The following is a 15,434-nucleotide window of genomic DNA, read 5'->3' on the forward strand; positions in this document are numbered from 1 at the left end:
ATGGAGGTACCGCTCACGGCCCCGAACGGAAAGAAGTGGAACCAGCCGGTTGGTCTCTTCATCAACAATGAGTTCGTTGCGAGCAGCAACGGCCAGAAACTCACATCTATAAACCCAACGTGGGCCATTTCTAGTTCTTCGACCAGGCCTCGTATAAAGTATATCCTTGACTGACGCGATTTACTAGGACGGAAGGTGAAATCTGCTCAGTCTACTCGGCAACCCCTGATGACGTCCACAAAGCCGTCACGGCTGCCCGCGCGGCTCTGAAGGACCCCTCATGGAAGCGCCTTTCCGGAACCGATCGTGGAGCTCTCCTCCACAAGCTCGCCGACCTCGTCGAGCAAAACGCCGAGGTCATCGCCACCATCGAGACACTTGACAACGGCAAACCATACACCGTCTCCCTCGAGTCCGACATCCCGCAGTTCACCCAGGTCATGCGCTACTATGCTGGCTTCAGCGACAAGAACTTCGGCCAGGTCATTGATGCCGGTCCGGACAAGATGGCGTACACCATCAAGGAGCCCGTGGGCGTCTGTGGGCAGATCATCCCTTGGAACTACCCTCTGGCCATGGCGGGGTGGAAGTTGGGTCCTGCGCTGGCGTGCGGGAATACGGTGGTGTTGAAGCTCTCGGAGGTGACGCCTTTGTCGATGCTTTATGTCGCTAATCTCATCCGAGATGCGGGGTTCCCTTCGGGCGTGGTAAATATCATCAACGGCTACGGACGGGAAGCGGGAGTGGCGCTTGTTGAGCATCCCAATGTCGACAAGATCGCCTTCACGGGTAGCACGGCCACGGGAAAGGAGATTATGCGGCTCGCCTCCAAGACCATGAAGAACATCACGCTCGAGACGGGCGGCAAGTCTCCTCTCCTTGTATTCGAGGATGCCAATGTCGCCCAGGCTGCAAAGCATGCGCACCTCGGCATCATGTCAAACTCGGGACAGATTTGTACGGCAAATTCCAGGCTGCTTGTGCATGAGAAGGTTATGGATCAATTTGTCGACGAGTTTACGAAGCAGGTCAAGAACGTCTCCGTGATTGGCGATCCTTTCGAAAAGGCCACTTTCCAAGGACCGCAGGTTTCCAAGGAGCAGTACGATCGTGTTCTGAGCTACTTCAAGTCCGGTGTCGATGAAGGTGCCAAGTTAGTGGTCGGCGGTCGCCCCGCTAAGGTGGCTTCAGGAAAGGGTTACTTTATTGAGCCGACACTCTTTTCCAACGTCAAATCAAGCATGAAGATTTCCCGCGAAGAGATTTTCGGTCCCTGCGCTGTCGTTATTCCCTTCTCTACCGATGAGGAGGCGATAGAGATTGCAAATGACACCACGTATGGTCTTGGTGCTATGGTCTTCACTAGGGATCTCGTGCGGGCGCATAAGACTGCCAGGGAAATCGAGGCCGGCGTGGTATTTATTAACAGCACCGATGACTCTGATGTCAGAGCACCGTTTGGTGGGGTGAAGCAGTCTGGGATCGGCAGGGAACTGGGAGAGGCTGGTCTCGCGGCGTACTGCAACATCAAGTCGGTTCATGTAAACCTAACAGATGAGTAGAGTCCCTGCTCTCAAGAGAGCGCTGCCAAGTTAGGATCGTCACATCTACCATTCGCATAAATAGACAAAAGACTCTAAATTTCCCAGCATCCCATGGCATATCCCTTTCCTGTGGTGTTGAGGGTATAATAGGATTTACATAAAACCGGAGATCTCAAGGGTCTTAATAGAAATCATGACGATCTGTAACACCTGCCAGCAAGTGCACTAATGAAGAACAAAATCAACCAATCACAAGCTCGCAATCGGGGAGAGCTACCTGCAAGCTTCAGTTATTCTGGCAAGGAGAAGGCTTGAAGGTGCCAGTCTGGCCTAAGCTGGTGATTTTCGTCATATGACGGCGTCCCCAACAACGTCACCAAACCAACTTTCCGTATCTGGCCAACTCTGTTCCTCATCTTTTAATACGTGTATCTAGAGGATATAAAACACCACAAACCGAGTCGACAGAGTTAAACAAAGAAATATCACCCCCGGTCGCACTTTGAGCCTCTCGCTTCCAAATCACAGACACCCATCCCAGATCCCAGAGCTATCCCCAGGCCCAGCAACATGGCGCCGCCCGACTTTCCCAGCGCGAAGCTGACACTCTCCTACCCGCTCTATGCGTGCGACTTTGATCCTCAAGATCCGACGAGGTTAGTGGTAGGAGGTGGAGGTGGCGCAGGACGGAGTGGTGTTGGCAACAAAATTGTAAGCTCTTTCCCTCCACCTCCTCCTTTCTTGCGAATGATGCAACCAGGAAGGTGTTCCTTATAATATGCATGACTAAATGATTCCTGTGTGTCCGTTTATAGACTGTCCTCAACTCCCCAACCCCGGATGACCTCATCGTTGCTGGCGAGGCCGATCTTAGCCGTGATGAAGACTCCGTGTCCTCTCTCGCGGTTGGCCCCCGAAAGGGCAAGTCCACCCTCGTCTATGCCGGTATAAACTCGAGCCCAGCCGAGCTAGCAAAGGGAAAGAACGAACACCTCCGCGTCTTCTCCGTCGAAAGCACCAAGACTCGCGCTGCCGCCGGCGCTGCCGTTCCCTCCGCAAACGTCAGCGAGCTTTCGCGCACGGCGCTTTTCTCCGCTACACATCCTGAGGAGTATCAGCGGCTACTCCGTCTCGGAGCGCCGTCTTCCTCGGGTACGCAATTGGGGGCCGCTGCCTCGGGTCTAGGAAAGGACCACGAGATTGCCCTCTTCGAGGTTTCGCCTACGGGGTCTGTCGTTCCCAAGAGCAAGGGCAAGGTGGAGCTCACCAGGCAAGCGGACGACATCGACTTACTCCAAACGGGCGAGGATTCTTATCAGCTCGCGTACTGCCACGAGTATGAGATTTATACAGTGGGCGTGGTCAAGGGCAAGGGTGAGGATCCTAAGCTGGTGTTCACGACGCCGCACAACGAGGGAACGGGTGCGCCTCGAGCGCAGTTCCGGTGCATCAGGTATCTTACGCCCAACTTCATCTTAGCGATCGCGAACCTTCCAAAGAGGTCTGGCGTTCTACTTCAGGGTATTAGGCTACCCACGAAGGATGGCGAGAACGGGCGGGTGGCTATCACGACGAAGCTACCCAAGAGGGTTGGCCAAGCCACCGCACTCGCGGTTAGCAATCTCACGCCGCCCACATCGCCCGGCGCCAAGATTGATCGCGTGCAGTTCCTCATCGCCGTAGCGGGCCACGACTCTTCGATATCACTCTACACGCTAGAACATAAATTCATTCAGACCATCTCTGTGCTCTTCGAACTCTTCCCCCTCCACACCATCAAAGACGCACATCCTCTCCAAATCACCGGCCTCGCCTTTTCACCATTTACCGCCCCGAAGACGTCTGGAAATACCCGGCCCCTGGCCATTAAGCTCGCCAGCATATCCATGGTCAACACCGTTGTCGTCCACTCAATCCCCCTCAAGAAGTTCGTCGATAAATCCGCCCCGGCCCGCCGCGGCGGCCCCCCCCGACCAGTCCGATACATTGTCGCAGCCAAGTCCACCAACCCCGCCACGAAGCCCCTCATAATCTCCCTCTCCGTCATAGTCCTCATCCTCGCCATCGTGGCCCAGGCCCTACTCGAGATAGTCGGCTCCAGCCCGCCCATCCTCGGTGCGAGCAAGTACTTCAACCCCTACGGTACCCTGCGCAATCCCCAGGACGAGTTCATCAACAGGGTGCTTGGTGATGTCCCCCGATCGACGCACCAAAATGTCGTCCTACGCGAAGAACCTGTCCTGACGGGCGATGATGGCGTCCAGATTCAGGCGGGCGTGGACTACGATGAGGCGCAGGGGAAGGCGTCCTCGTGGGATGAGCTCACGACGAAACAGAAGGAGCTGTGGAAGGAGAAGCTCAGGGAGCAAGGGTATTGGGCTGAGAAGATGGGCGAGGATGTCTTCCGGGGCGTCTTGTTTGGGCAGATTGCGGGAGCTATCGGACAAGCTGTGGGTGGTTGAAGAAGTGTTGGCTAGGCTGACGCAGACTACACCGTTTGATGTCTTGTTTTAACATGATTACTTGTATTTTTGGTTGTTTCTCTGTATCCTTTTCTTCCTTCTCTCGTTTCCTTCTTTCCCGCCACGGCGTTTATTACATTGGTTTTGCTCCTGTCAGCTTAATGTATGCACGGAGAGGAGTTTCGCAACAAAAGTCTGGAAAGGGAGGAGGAGGACTGCATCATATTAGAAAGAAGCTCACGGCACACTTTCCAACCCTTTCCCTGTTTGCGCCGTCTCTACTACTCCTGGTTGATTTTCCCTGAGCTATCATTAGAGATACATCGACGTTTTAAAGATAGCGTCACGAGAAAACAATACGAGTCTCGATATAACCTCTCTCAAGTCATGAATCCCGGAACTCACAACACATTGAGTGAAAATTTGTCTTCATGTGAAAGTAAAATGGGTTTCTTCGCAAGTCTAGGTTGAGAGAATAAGAAGGAAATTCAAGACCGAACACAACAAAAACAACCTATAAAAAAGTACATGTACATGTATGAAAAAAAGAAAAAAAATCAGTTTGAAGACGCCTTAAGCTCCTCCTCTCCCCTCCTCTCCTCTCCGAAGAATTATGCAAATATCTATGTGAAATGAAAACTGAAGCCCAAGTGGCGAGTTAGTCCTGTGAAAACACCGTTCTTGTTTGTTTCTCAATATAAAGGGGCATATCTTTCTTCTTTCGTCTTGATATGCGAGTAATAGGGGAACAGCAACCTTCCGCTAGCCTTGGAATTGAGACAAATCTTGTCTCATACCACGAGAAAAATTGAAACAAAATGGGAAAAAAAAAGGAAGAAAAATTAAGGAAGAAAAAAAGTCATTTCCGCCCACATCGTACAAACCCTATTTCCGCGCATCTTTTTTTTCATTCTCATTTTGTCTCATTAGAACGGCGTGAGACCGGGCGGGAGCAGGGGATACTCCTCGCCATCAATAATCTCGGTACCGTAGGGATACGCGCTATCCATTTCCTCGGTCGAGGCACCTGTCAAATCCCTCTTCGCCCAGTTGGCATTGCACTCGCCGGGTACGTATTTGGCCGCATCCATGGCGAGGGTCATCTTCACCTCGGGGCAGTACTTCCAGATGTGTCTCCTCATCTCGGGAGAACCCCAGACGCCACGGTGGAGGTGACTTCCTGAACCGCCAGTGTGGTAGCCCATAGGCTCGTAGAATCCATCGCGCCAGCCGTCAATGTCGCGGACGTATTCACCCGCCTCAGCGGCAGCGAGGATGGAGCCGTACTTGCGGATCATTTCGTCATCGTCGAGGTGGACCTTTTCGCCGGTATGCTGCTCTCCAGAGAAGGTCATAGAGACGGTGCCATTGGCGATAATGGCGCCGGGGTGGTGGGACACGCGCTCGGCCAACCAGACATCCTCGGGCTCGGAGTCCTCGACACGAACCTGGTTCCTGAGAACGTCGATCATGGTGCTGACACGGCGGAGGGAGAGGCCGCCATTACCACCCCACCTGCCATTGGGGTGCCAGGGGGCGCCGATCCAGTCGTACTCGAGGAAGTCGTTGAGACTGAGCCTGGAATTGGCGCAGAGGATACTATCGGTCTGGAAAACGAGGAGCCACTCGGCGGGCTGGAGGACCGTTTCGTAGAGCCACAGGGTCGTGAGGAAACGAGAAATCATCTCCTGGCCAGCCGTGCTCATGTTGGTGGGGATGTAGGTGAGATCGAGCTTGCCGGCGTTGACCTGTTCGCGGATGGCCACGGACTTGTTGATGTGCTCGACAGACTCTGGGGAGCCCATGAAGCGGAATCGCCAATCGGGGGGAACGACGGCCATGAAATGCAGCATCAGAGGGGCGAGGATAGGGTTTGGTCGGTTTTCAATGAGGAGGGCGACTTTGGACTCGTTGAAAGCTGAGTGAGGGTATTGGACTGATATCCTAGGAACCGGGGGGGCTACGCCGCTCTGGGAAGTTAGGCCCATTGCCACAAGTCTGTTGCATCAAAAAATATAAAGTTAGATCACAGCGCAGGGAGGAACGACACAAGCAGGAGGTTTGCGCAGGGCTATTACTGACATGAAGACGGCTAGGCCGCTTAGTATGCGTGAGCGTCTGCTCATATGGTTCCATATCGCGAAAGGAAGAGCAGCGAGTTTCGGAAGGAGTCTCTTAAGGCTCGGGGAGTTTTGGCCGAGGAGGGGGGCGGCGGCTTCGGAAGACATGATGGCGATTGTATGAGGAAGTGCGTAGGTGATCGGTCAGAGAGGATAAACTTGGGTTCGGTCAAGGCCAGTGGCCGGGTGCTTCAACCCACAGCGGCGTGGATGATATCTGCTGTTCTCAGAGAGATGGAGACGTAACCATTGAGAGTGGGATTGGGAGCGTTGCGTTCGAAGATGTTGAAAAGCCCCTAGTCTTGGCAGTGGTTCGAGCCAGGCTCTTGAGCTCGCACAGCCAAGCGACGCGACCAGGCTGAATTGAAATAACCGACAGAGGATTCAAGCAGGCAATAAAGTGTTTTCCGCGTGATCGGAACAAAGCAGAAGAATTCGCGTCCTGGTGGAAAGGTGGAGGAAGTTTTGCGTGATACTTCCACGGTTGATGGCGCTTGTCCTGTCAAGGATCAATTTTCTCGTTGGCGTGGAGCAAAAGGGGGATGGGGACGAGTTGGAGAGCCACTGTCCTGGGGAAGGAGGTAGGGGGCGAGCGTCCTGTTCCGTGGGCCAAACCGGGCGAATATTATGACGGGGACTGTATGCGTACTACAACCGATGGGCAGGTGCTGTCCCACCTCGAGGGATCAAGGCAATTTACCTGGCGGGCTGAGCTTGATTTTGTACACAGTGTTCTGTGCACGGTTCTACGCACAACCCGAACAATTGTCACCGAAGCCCAAGGATCAGCTCTGGAACCTGGAAAAAGCGTAACAAAGGAAAGAAGAAAATATGGTACAAAGAACAAAAATCAAAATGCAAAGGAGGGAAAGGAAAGCCTTGGCGGGTCTGGCCTTGGTCTTGTTCCACATGAAGAGCGGAAAATTTTCAGGGACAAACTGACTCGAAGTACGAAGTACCAACGCCAGCAGTATCCAACATTGAAACTCGAGCCAAGAACCAGGACATGAACTCCAATTCCTGGGAAAGCTCCGATTGATGCCGTTTTAGTACCCCTGAACGCCATGCGCTTCTAGCGAGTCCACTAACTCTAGCACCCACATGGTATGATTCGATGGTTTGTCTTCCTTTCACCACTCACGGCTGGCCAATGGCGGTGGTCGTCCTTCCATCTTTCTCGATGGTACTTCGTATTCAAGAGCATGACACCTGCACCATCCCTTCATTGATCCTATTTGGCATTTGGCGCAACGGTTGTCAGAAAGGGATCATTGATGGTTTACTTCGCAGTCCTCATCAGAATCCAGTTTCAGGCCCATTTATAAGTTACGGGAGTGCGAAGGTGCTTCGTATGAAATACTTTCGTAGTTTCCTTCCTTGGCCCCCAACTTCGTCGTCTTTCCTTCTTCGCTCCACAACCCACCTTCCTCGATCTGAGCGTAACTGTCGTCTCCATAGGGCAGCGCAAGCCAGGGGCAACCGCAGGTATCCCTTTCTCTGGGACAACCACTCCTTGTATTCGTACCAAGTATAAGGTACGCCGAAGGACAAGTCATGCGTAACTGTCCTGTCGCAAAGTGCAAGTAACCCAAACGCAACGAAGTTCCCGAGTGTCACCTGTACAAGTATTGATTGACCGCTAAGCAATTTGATGTCACATTCGGCAAGAAAAGAGGAAAAGGAAAACCTCGTGTTAAATGCTGCTTGCTCCCGAGTCCTGTAAAGTACTAAAAGCGACAAGGGAACCAGGCCCTGGGGAAACTGTTTTGGATGAGGATGAAGTGATGGGAAACCATCCACGATCAAGAATGTCTTTTCTCGTACTTCGTACGAAGTATCTCAATGATGCTTACTGATGTCCGCCTTTGCAGCATTCGACAATAAATCGCCTCCGCTTTCCGTTGACTTGGGGATCCCGCCCATCCACATCCCGCTGAATATATTGATACCCCGGCATCTATTTCCTCTTCTAATATTACCGAGCCGTCCTGGAGATAATCAAAAACCTGGTCAGTGAAGTGGTTGACCTTAAAATAACTTCAGGACCAAGCCCTTTTCACTATCCATCGCTCTCAAATTCAGACGGGGAATTGAGTTGGTGCCCCCGAGCTTCTCCGCGGTCATACTTCGTATTACTTGTGTGAGCGTAGGATCATGGCACAGGATCCAACCAGGAGCCTTTTTTTTCTTCCCATTTGTTCCCGTCCTTTTTCTCTCCCCTTTTGGGGCCTTTTTTCCCCCTCCCCACCTTATTCTTCGGGCCAGACTCTTATCTCAGCCCCATTCCTCCCCCGGTCGTGCTTTCTTGCAGATACTGGGAGGAAGATTGTGCAATTATATTACAACCCTGGCCCAACCAATCAATACAGGGCTCCTCGCTTATCGAAATTGGTGGTGCGCGTTGCGCATCGCTGATCTACTCCGTCCTCCAATACAAAGGTATCTCAAGTTTTAATAGTCCACAAGTTTTTCTGAAACGTGTGGAAGTTTGTTTGACATAAATAAGACAAGTAGGTTAGTTCTTACTCAGCCTCACACGGGAGGAACGGGAGCAAAAATTACAGTGGACTTGAGACAACACTCGAGGTTCTCCGATGCCCGTTGTCTCTCAAGGATGCGTAAATTCAACTAATCGATGACTATCGGGCTGATGTTCGTCATGAGCAGTAGAGTCGCGAGACCTAAGCAGGGATGAGGTGGAGGAGAAGAAGGCAATACGACGTATTCTACGAAGCACAGGCCCAAAGTAAACTATCTCGCGGCTTCTCTCTTTCCAGCCTTTCCCTCTTCTTGCTCTTCTTCCGGTTTTCCCTTTGATTAGGATCTGCTCAAGCAAACAGCATTGATTCCGTGTAACCAAACATAACGAGCCGGTCTATGTCTTGGTGAAGCGCCGAGTTGGACAGATATCACGATGTGCATGAGTATCTTACGAAGCAATGTCACAGACGCTCCCCGTTCTGCCATGCTTCTTCGTGCTTCGTAATGGTGTTCGCAATCAAAATCCACCAACATTGACACAGTGGGGTGATACATAGAGTGTCTGGTCCAGTCAGGGACGGCGCTCCGAGAGTAGCAAATTGTCAGGGTTTCCGAAAAAAGTAGTATGTGTACACAGTGCATACTAATTTCAAGCCGCACTCAGTACTAGTGTGTCGCCTGTACCCGAATACAGCAACGGTTTTGGTTGGAATGGACGCGTGGGTCCACATGTCCGCCCATAGCGAGGCGGGAACGGCGATCCTGTTGGAAGGACTTCTATGTACCTTTTATACAATACGTGGAATACACGCTGGCAGGATCGTATTGTATTACATGTTACGAAGTACATGAAGAACAGTGGGATGCTAGATTCTCCTTCCGTTCTCGCCCCAGACCCCCTTTCCCAAAGGGGGCAGGAGTAAAGTAATTATCTCATGCACCAATTGGGTTTTGTATCGATTTTTTGGCCCCAATGCAATCGATTCCTTGCTCCAGCAAAGTACGAAGTACGAAGTCTTGCCGTCAAACTCGTCAAGTCCTAGTGGGTCGCCCCCTGAAATTGCATTTCGCCCACATTGATCCACGACCCATCCCTGTCCTTGACTTCGCTTCGCAGACAAGACCGAGCGTTAGATCTTAACTTTACATCCATCAGCCAAGAAAGGTCTCCATCTCCAACCATCACCACTTCCACTTCACCCAACTACCCAAGTGTGTTGTGAAGATGAGATGCGCTTGATCAAGTCTCGTTGATGGTGGTGTATTACTTCCTTGATCATCTACTGGTTCTTAATTCATGACACAGCCTTGAACTGCATTCATTCTTCTTTGTCGTTCGATATATTTTTTTTCCAGTCTCGGTTCACGTCCTTACCTGACTTTTAATACTCACACCACACTCTCTTTCTAGCCAACATGGCTGTCATTTCATCTACCCTCGCCTTGCGGCCACATTTTATCAAGGCTGCTCAACACATAACCAAGGTCCGCATCCTTGTGGTGTTCTCTCTAGTTCTAACGTACGCCATTCTACCTCCCTTCCCCTACCAACTGGACGTGCTGTCTCGAGCCTTATTCTAACAGTTTTTGATTCGAACAGATGGCTCATCGCCGGCCTATTACCACACTTCAGCCCCATGATACAAGCCGAATTCAAATCCCGACTGTCCGAGGCGAGGCAAAAAATCCCCAAACTTAAGGTGGACTGGAAAGTCGACGAGGACCCCCGCGCAAAGTACAACAGTCAAAAGGTCGCCCTTCTCATCGAGCCCCGCCCGATCCCCCATCTTGTTCCCCATATCCTACATATGATTTCTGTGGTCCCTCCCGATTGGAGGTTCCTCTTTATCGGCTCCGAGAAGAGCGTCGTCAGCGTCGGCCGTGCCTTCACCATCAAACACCAGCAGATCATTGGCAAACTTGACCTCATGGTCCTTCCTTCCCCATGGAGCATCGAAAGCAAGGAACATGTCTTCCGTACCCTTACCGATATGCGCTTCTACGACGAGTTTATGCCCGGTGTCGAGTGGATTCTCAAATACGAGTCCGACAGCATCATGTGCGCAAATTCGGAAACTAGCTTGAATGACTGGCTCGACTGGAGCTGGGCTGGCGCGCCAAGGTATGTGGATAATCTAGACGAGCATTGTTGGGGAGCGCAAGCACACGACCTAGCGCCCTCCCGTTATTTACGATTTTCTCAAGAGTAAGTTTACTGACAAGGAGGGTGTTCACAGGAGCGCCAATGACCGATTCTCCGGAAACGGTGGACTCTCGCTTCGCCGCGTCAGCGCCATCCGCCAAGTCTTGACCTTCCAAGAGCGATACAACGATACCGAGCCCGAAGATGAGTGGTTCGGCAAGCGCCTCTGGGTTCTCCCCAATCACAAAGTCGCTGCCGGCGACCAGGGTAGACTCGCCGTCGAGGACGTCTACTTCGACAACGCCATGGGTTTCCACGTGCGGGAGGGCAAGAATCTCAGGGACGAAGTCTGGAAGAACCAGGCACAGCGTAAGAAGATTTTTGAGTACTGCCCTGAGTTGAGCATGATTATGGACATGAAGCTTGAGAGGGAACGCTGCGAAGGCGACAATGGCGAGGGATTCTTCGGGAAGAAGGATTCTGAAAAGGTGCGTTGATTTGGCTGATCAGCCTTTTGTCATTGGCAAGTAATCACTGACAACAATTTCAGAAGAAGGCAGAGGAAGAGGCAAAGAAAAAGGCGGAGGAGGAAAAGAAGAAGAAGGAGGAAGAGGAGAAGAAGAAGAAGGAAGAAGAGGAAAAGAAAAAGAAGGAAGAGGAGGAAAAGAAGCAGAAGGAGGCCGACGAAAAGGAGAAGGGAAAGGAGACAGAGGAGAAGGAGAAGGAGAAACCGGAAGAACAAAAGGAGAAGCCAGCTCCCGAGAACGGATCCGAAGGCCAGTCCGAAAAGACGCCCGATGACAAGGCTTCAGAGGAAAAGCCCGCTGAAGAGAAGCCCGCTGAGGAAGGGAAGAAACCTGAAGGTGATGGCAAGTAAGGATTAGACCTCTCGACGATAGGTCAAAGCCGAAAGCAACTGCACCTTGTGCGCCGGAGTCCGTAACGATGAAAATGATTCGGCCTCGCTGGCCCGTCGACGATGCGCAGAGTGCGCCTCTCTACCCCCGTTTACCCCTTTGCGGTCGTCCTTGGCCGCACTTTTCTTCTCGATGACGATCCGCTTCTCCTCAACCTCCTAACTTTTTATCAGTTCTTTCTCTTTCTTCTAGAACATTGCCAACACCATCACCCCCTTCGATTAGAATAATGAGTTGTTGAACCGAATTTCGCTGGACCGGCGTTTGAGATTATGCTTTTATTTTTATTTTTTTCTTTTTCTTCTTCTCTGTTTATACTGCCGTTAGGGGGGTTATAAAGGATTGGGGGGTGGGTTTACCAAGTTATATGTATCATAGGTGGCATCGGAGACCAAATTAAGAGAGAAAAAGAAAGATTTGAATGACTTGAAAGTTCTTTCGTCTTTGTTTTATCATTCGTGTAATGATAAACTACAAACCCGAATCTGAGGTCATCGTGTCAAGGCGGATAGATCTATCTCCTACCTTCTCTAGATCTCGAATCAGTCTCGCAGGTTTTGGCCTCGTACTTTAAATGCGTAATCATGCTGTGATGTCTAAAGTTGCCAATGATATTCCATCCAAGAAAGCCGTCTGTCAACGGACCAATTAACCTACCCCCACCCCTCTTCCTTCAATCCACAATAATCTTCTCTTCAAGTTCACCATACGATTCGTAAAATGACCTAAACAACTCCACAGCAACCTTGACGTCGTGGGTACCGCCCGTCTCTCGGATACTGTGCATGCTCAACTGGGGATTCCCCAGATCCAGAGTCCTGACGCCCATCTTGGCGCTCAGCATGGGGCCAATAGTCGAGCCGCAAGGCGAATCGTTGCGCACAACGAAGAGCTGGAGGGGCACCTCAGCGCGGCGGGCGCACTCCTGTACGAGGACGACACCGGGGGAATTCGTGGCGTAGCGCTGGTTGGCGTTGACCTTGATAACGGTTCCCTTGTTCATGACGGGGCGGTGGTCGGATTCGTACTTGCCGGCGTAGTTGGGGTGGACGGAGTGGGCCATGTCGGCGGAGATGAGGAACGAGCGGGCGAGGGTCTGCTCGAAGGCGGCGGAGGAGTCGGGCTCGACGTCCCAGCTGGCGTCGTCGTCGTTGGTGGCCTTGACGGCTGCGAGGCGGCGGAGGATGGAGGGGAGGAAGCTGGAGTTGGCGCCTTGGGCCGAGAGGGAACCTATCTCCTCGTGGTCGAAGCAGGCGGCTAGACGGATGGTGGAGTCGTTTTCGAGGGAGGCGTCGGTGGAGGATTCGAGGAGGCCGACGATGGTGCAGTATGCCATGTTAAGATTGTCGAGGCGGGCCGAGAAGATGAACTCGTCGTTGAGGCCGCCGAGACAGGGGGGTTGGGTGTCGAAGAGGAGCATTTCGAAGTCGACAATGTCGGAGGGGGATACGCCGGCTGTTTCGGCGATGAGGTCGACGATGTGCGGGTGGTGGCGCTCGCCCATGGCGGCGAGGGGTTGGAAGGGCTTGTTCTCGGCCTCGGCTGCAACGTCCTTCTCATCGGCCTTGTTGAGCTCGGCCTCGACGAGCCCGGCGATGGGGAAGAGCTCGGTCTCCTTGTTAGGTTCGAAGTTGGCAGATCGATCGAGGTGGATGGCCAGGGTCGGGATGCGAAGAACGGGCTTGTCGATCTTGACGAGGCGCGGGACGATGGCGCCGTCGGAGGTCTTCACGAGCACGCGACCAGCGACTCCGAGGTCCCTGTCGAACCAGCTGTGCCAGATGCCGCCGCCGTATGTCTCGACGCCGACCTGCATGAAGCCCGCGTTCGTCTTCTTGCTCACGGGCTTGAAGCGGAGGCAGGGCGAGTCGGTGTGGGCGCCGACCATGGCGATGGGGCTTCCGGGACGCCATTTGCGACCGACGGCGAAGGCGATGATGGACGAGGCGTTGCGCGTTATGAAGTACTTGCCGCCGGGCTGGATTTCGGATACCCAGGGGTCTTTTTCCTTGATGTGGACGAAGCCGGCCTTCTGGAGGCGAGAGACGGCAGAGGCAACAGCGTGGTAGGCTAAGAGGAGATGATTTGCAGCGTTAGCACGTGAAGCTGGAGAAGGAAGGCGGGGCCGGGGGGGGATCCATCGACGTTCGATCCCCGCGGTCTCAACATACGGGTAGGAGAATCGTTTACAAAACGAATAAAGTCCTTGGCGGCGTTGAGTGAAGACATGTCCGGGGAAGCTGTCGCGGAAGCTGTGGCGACCAAGCGGGTTGGGATACGGGTTCTCTGAGCCATAGAGGGAGAAGAAGCTACTGGGCGATAGACCATCAGGAGGAACGATGGTCTCTTGAGCATTTAGAATGGGGGAGAGACGTGGTGGACAAAAGGTAAAAGACTGAGGATGGAGCGGTGGGGGAAATGGACGACTTGGCTACAGTTTAATGTTTATCGCATGCGGAGTTGCTAAATGTGTTAAGGTCCCGGACTTATCCCGCTTCGATATGGTTTGTTGAGAGGGAAGAGGCAAGCTCACGGACGCAAGGGGTGTAAAGTGGCGTGCAACTGCAGCGGTCCATTCAAGGGCAACTTCCCGTTTTTGCCCCGCCATTTCACCTTCGAACGGTTCCGATTTGACGTTCACTGGGCACTTTTGCTTTGGAGCCACGCTGTCGAACTCAATCACCTCCCTGCGACGACACGATTATTGATATTATTGATCATTCGAATTCTGATCCCCGACCGTAACCGGGTTCGCTCCGTCCTTTCAATTCCGCTCGACTCGACGGGGATTGCAGAGTATCGACAAGGACTAATATCATATGCCAGACGAACTGGCGGTTCGTGTTGCAGTTCTGCTTGTGTAAAATATATTGACCGTTTTAGTATAGCGCCTCTCGTTGGTTGTTTTCCCCCGTTTAACTAGCCCATCTTTGCGGCAATCAATAATTAGTTAATTAGTTGCTCATGGCCGGGGAGTGGGAAGGCAAAGCACTCTAGTTCATCGAGTTGAAGCGGGATATCAATATCACCGGCTCAGAGGAGACGGTTCACTGGTCAAACCATCATTCTGAAGAGCATCAAGTCGCTGCAAACTTATACGTGGGGTTCTTCTCCGAAATTGCTCTACTAGTCGTGGATAGAAACTCGTTAACCAGCCTCTCCCTCCAATAGATATTAGGAGAGCCTTTGATCTCGTAGGGTGTTCCTAGTGGTGGCCAATCGCTTCATATCCCGCACGTTGACTGCGCGAAGCCAGAACTGCGAGAGAGGGGTCATAAAGGAGGTCTTCCCTCCCCTTGATGACGAGCCGCCAGAATGATCCAAGTCTAGACCTTCGTTATGCACCTACTTCTATGAGACTGTAAAAGCTAAAAGGGCTGAGACGGCGACAACGTCATGCCGAGCGCGGAGGATTGAGCGGGTATCACTCTCAACCCACTCGGCGTGCCATTGGGATTCGATCAGCCATTCAATAGAACGGCATCGTAGTAGCCGGAGTGGTAAGAGCCGGCATCTTCTTAGAATTAAACAATACCGACGACAAGAACTACTATCCTGATACGAGGTCCAAATCTGACAAGCAAGATGGCCCAGATGGTGAAAAAAGGCGTAAGGAGAGCGACCATGGTTGTTCTCAGTGATCTGCTTCTCTGTCATTCCCCCTTTGTTTTAATTTCTAATGTGAGCCATACGATGGGAAACAGAATTGTCGATATGAATGATCCGTTCGGCCTTCTCGTAACTTGCTTGGTCATTGAAAGAGATCT

General features: G+C 52.3%; 5 protein-coding genes across 5 annotated transcripts; 3 read left to right on the forward strand and 2 right to left on the reverse strand.

Annotated features, from left to right (window-relative positions):
- On the forward strand, positions 1-1,562 carry SAPIO_CDS5782 (putative aldehyde dehydrogenase-like protein; the record flags this gene model as incomplete). Its single annotated transcript, XM_016788035.1, has 2 exons — positions 1-71; positions 188-1,562. 2 exons carry the CDS (start codon positions 1-3, stop codon positions 1,560-1,562), a joined length of 1,446 nt encoding a protein of 481 aa, XP_016642351.1.
- A 552-nt stretch (positions 1,563-2,114) lies between these two features.
- Positions 2,115-4,006, forward strand: SAPIO_CDS5783 (uncharacterized protein; the record flags this gene model as incomplete). Its single annotated transcript, XM_016788036.1, has 2 exons — positions 2,115-2,255; positions 2,360-4,006. 2 exons carry the CDS (start codon positions 2,115-2,117, stop codon positions 4,004-4,006), a joined length of 1,788 nt encoding a protein of 595 aa, XP_016642352.1.
- A 926-nt stretch (positions 4,007-4,932) lies between these two features.
- SAPIO_CDS5784 (uncharacterized protein) lies at positions 4,933-6,234 on the reverse strand (the record flags this gene model as incomplete). The annotated part of the gene is made up of 2 exons (XM_016788037.1): positions 4,933-6,004; positions 6,089-6,234. The coding sequence occupies 2 exons, from the start codon at positions 6,232-6,234 to the stop codon at positions 4,933-4,935; spliced, it is 1,218 nt and encodes a 405-aa protein (XP_016642353.1).
- Positions 6,235-10,023: 3,789 nt separating this feature from the next.
- Positions 10,024-11,627, forward strand: SAPIO_CDS5785 (uncharacterized protein; the record flags this gene model as incomplete). Its single annotated transcript, XM_016788038.1, has 4 exons — positions 10,024-10,127; positions 10,208-10,729; positions 10,845-11,238; positions 11,301-11,627. 4 exons carry the CDS (start codon positions 10,024-10,026, stop codon positions 11,625-11,627), a joined length of 1,347 nt encoding a protein of 448 aa, XP_016642354.1.
- Positions 11,628-12,340: 713 nt separating this feature from the next.
- On the reverse strand, positions 12,341-14,022 carry SAPIO_CDS5786 (Aspartyl aminopeptidase; the record flags this gene model as incomplete). The annotated part of the gene is made up of 2 exons (XM_016788039.1): positions 12,341-13,737; positions 13,839-14,022. The coding sequence occupies 2 exons, from the start codon at positions 14,020-14,022 to the stop codon at positions 12,341-12,343; spliced, it is 1,581 nt and encodes a 526-aa protein (XP_016642355.1).
- Between the last annotated feature and the right edge of the window lie 1,412 nt (positions 14,023-15,434).

The sequence above is a fragment of the Scedosporium apiospermum genome (assembly GCF_000732125.1).
Source record: "Scedosporium apiospermum strain IHEM 14462 chromosome Unknown SEQ_SAPIO_0099, whole genome shotgun sequence".
Taxonomy (NCBI): domain Eukaryota; kingdom Fungi; phylum Ascomycota; class Sordariomycetes; order Microascales; family Microascaceae; genus Scedosporium; species Scedosporium apiospermum.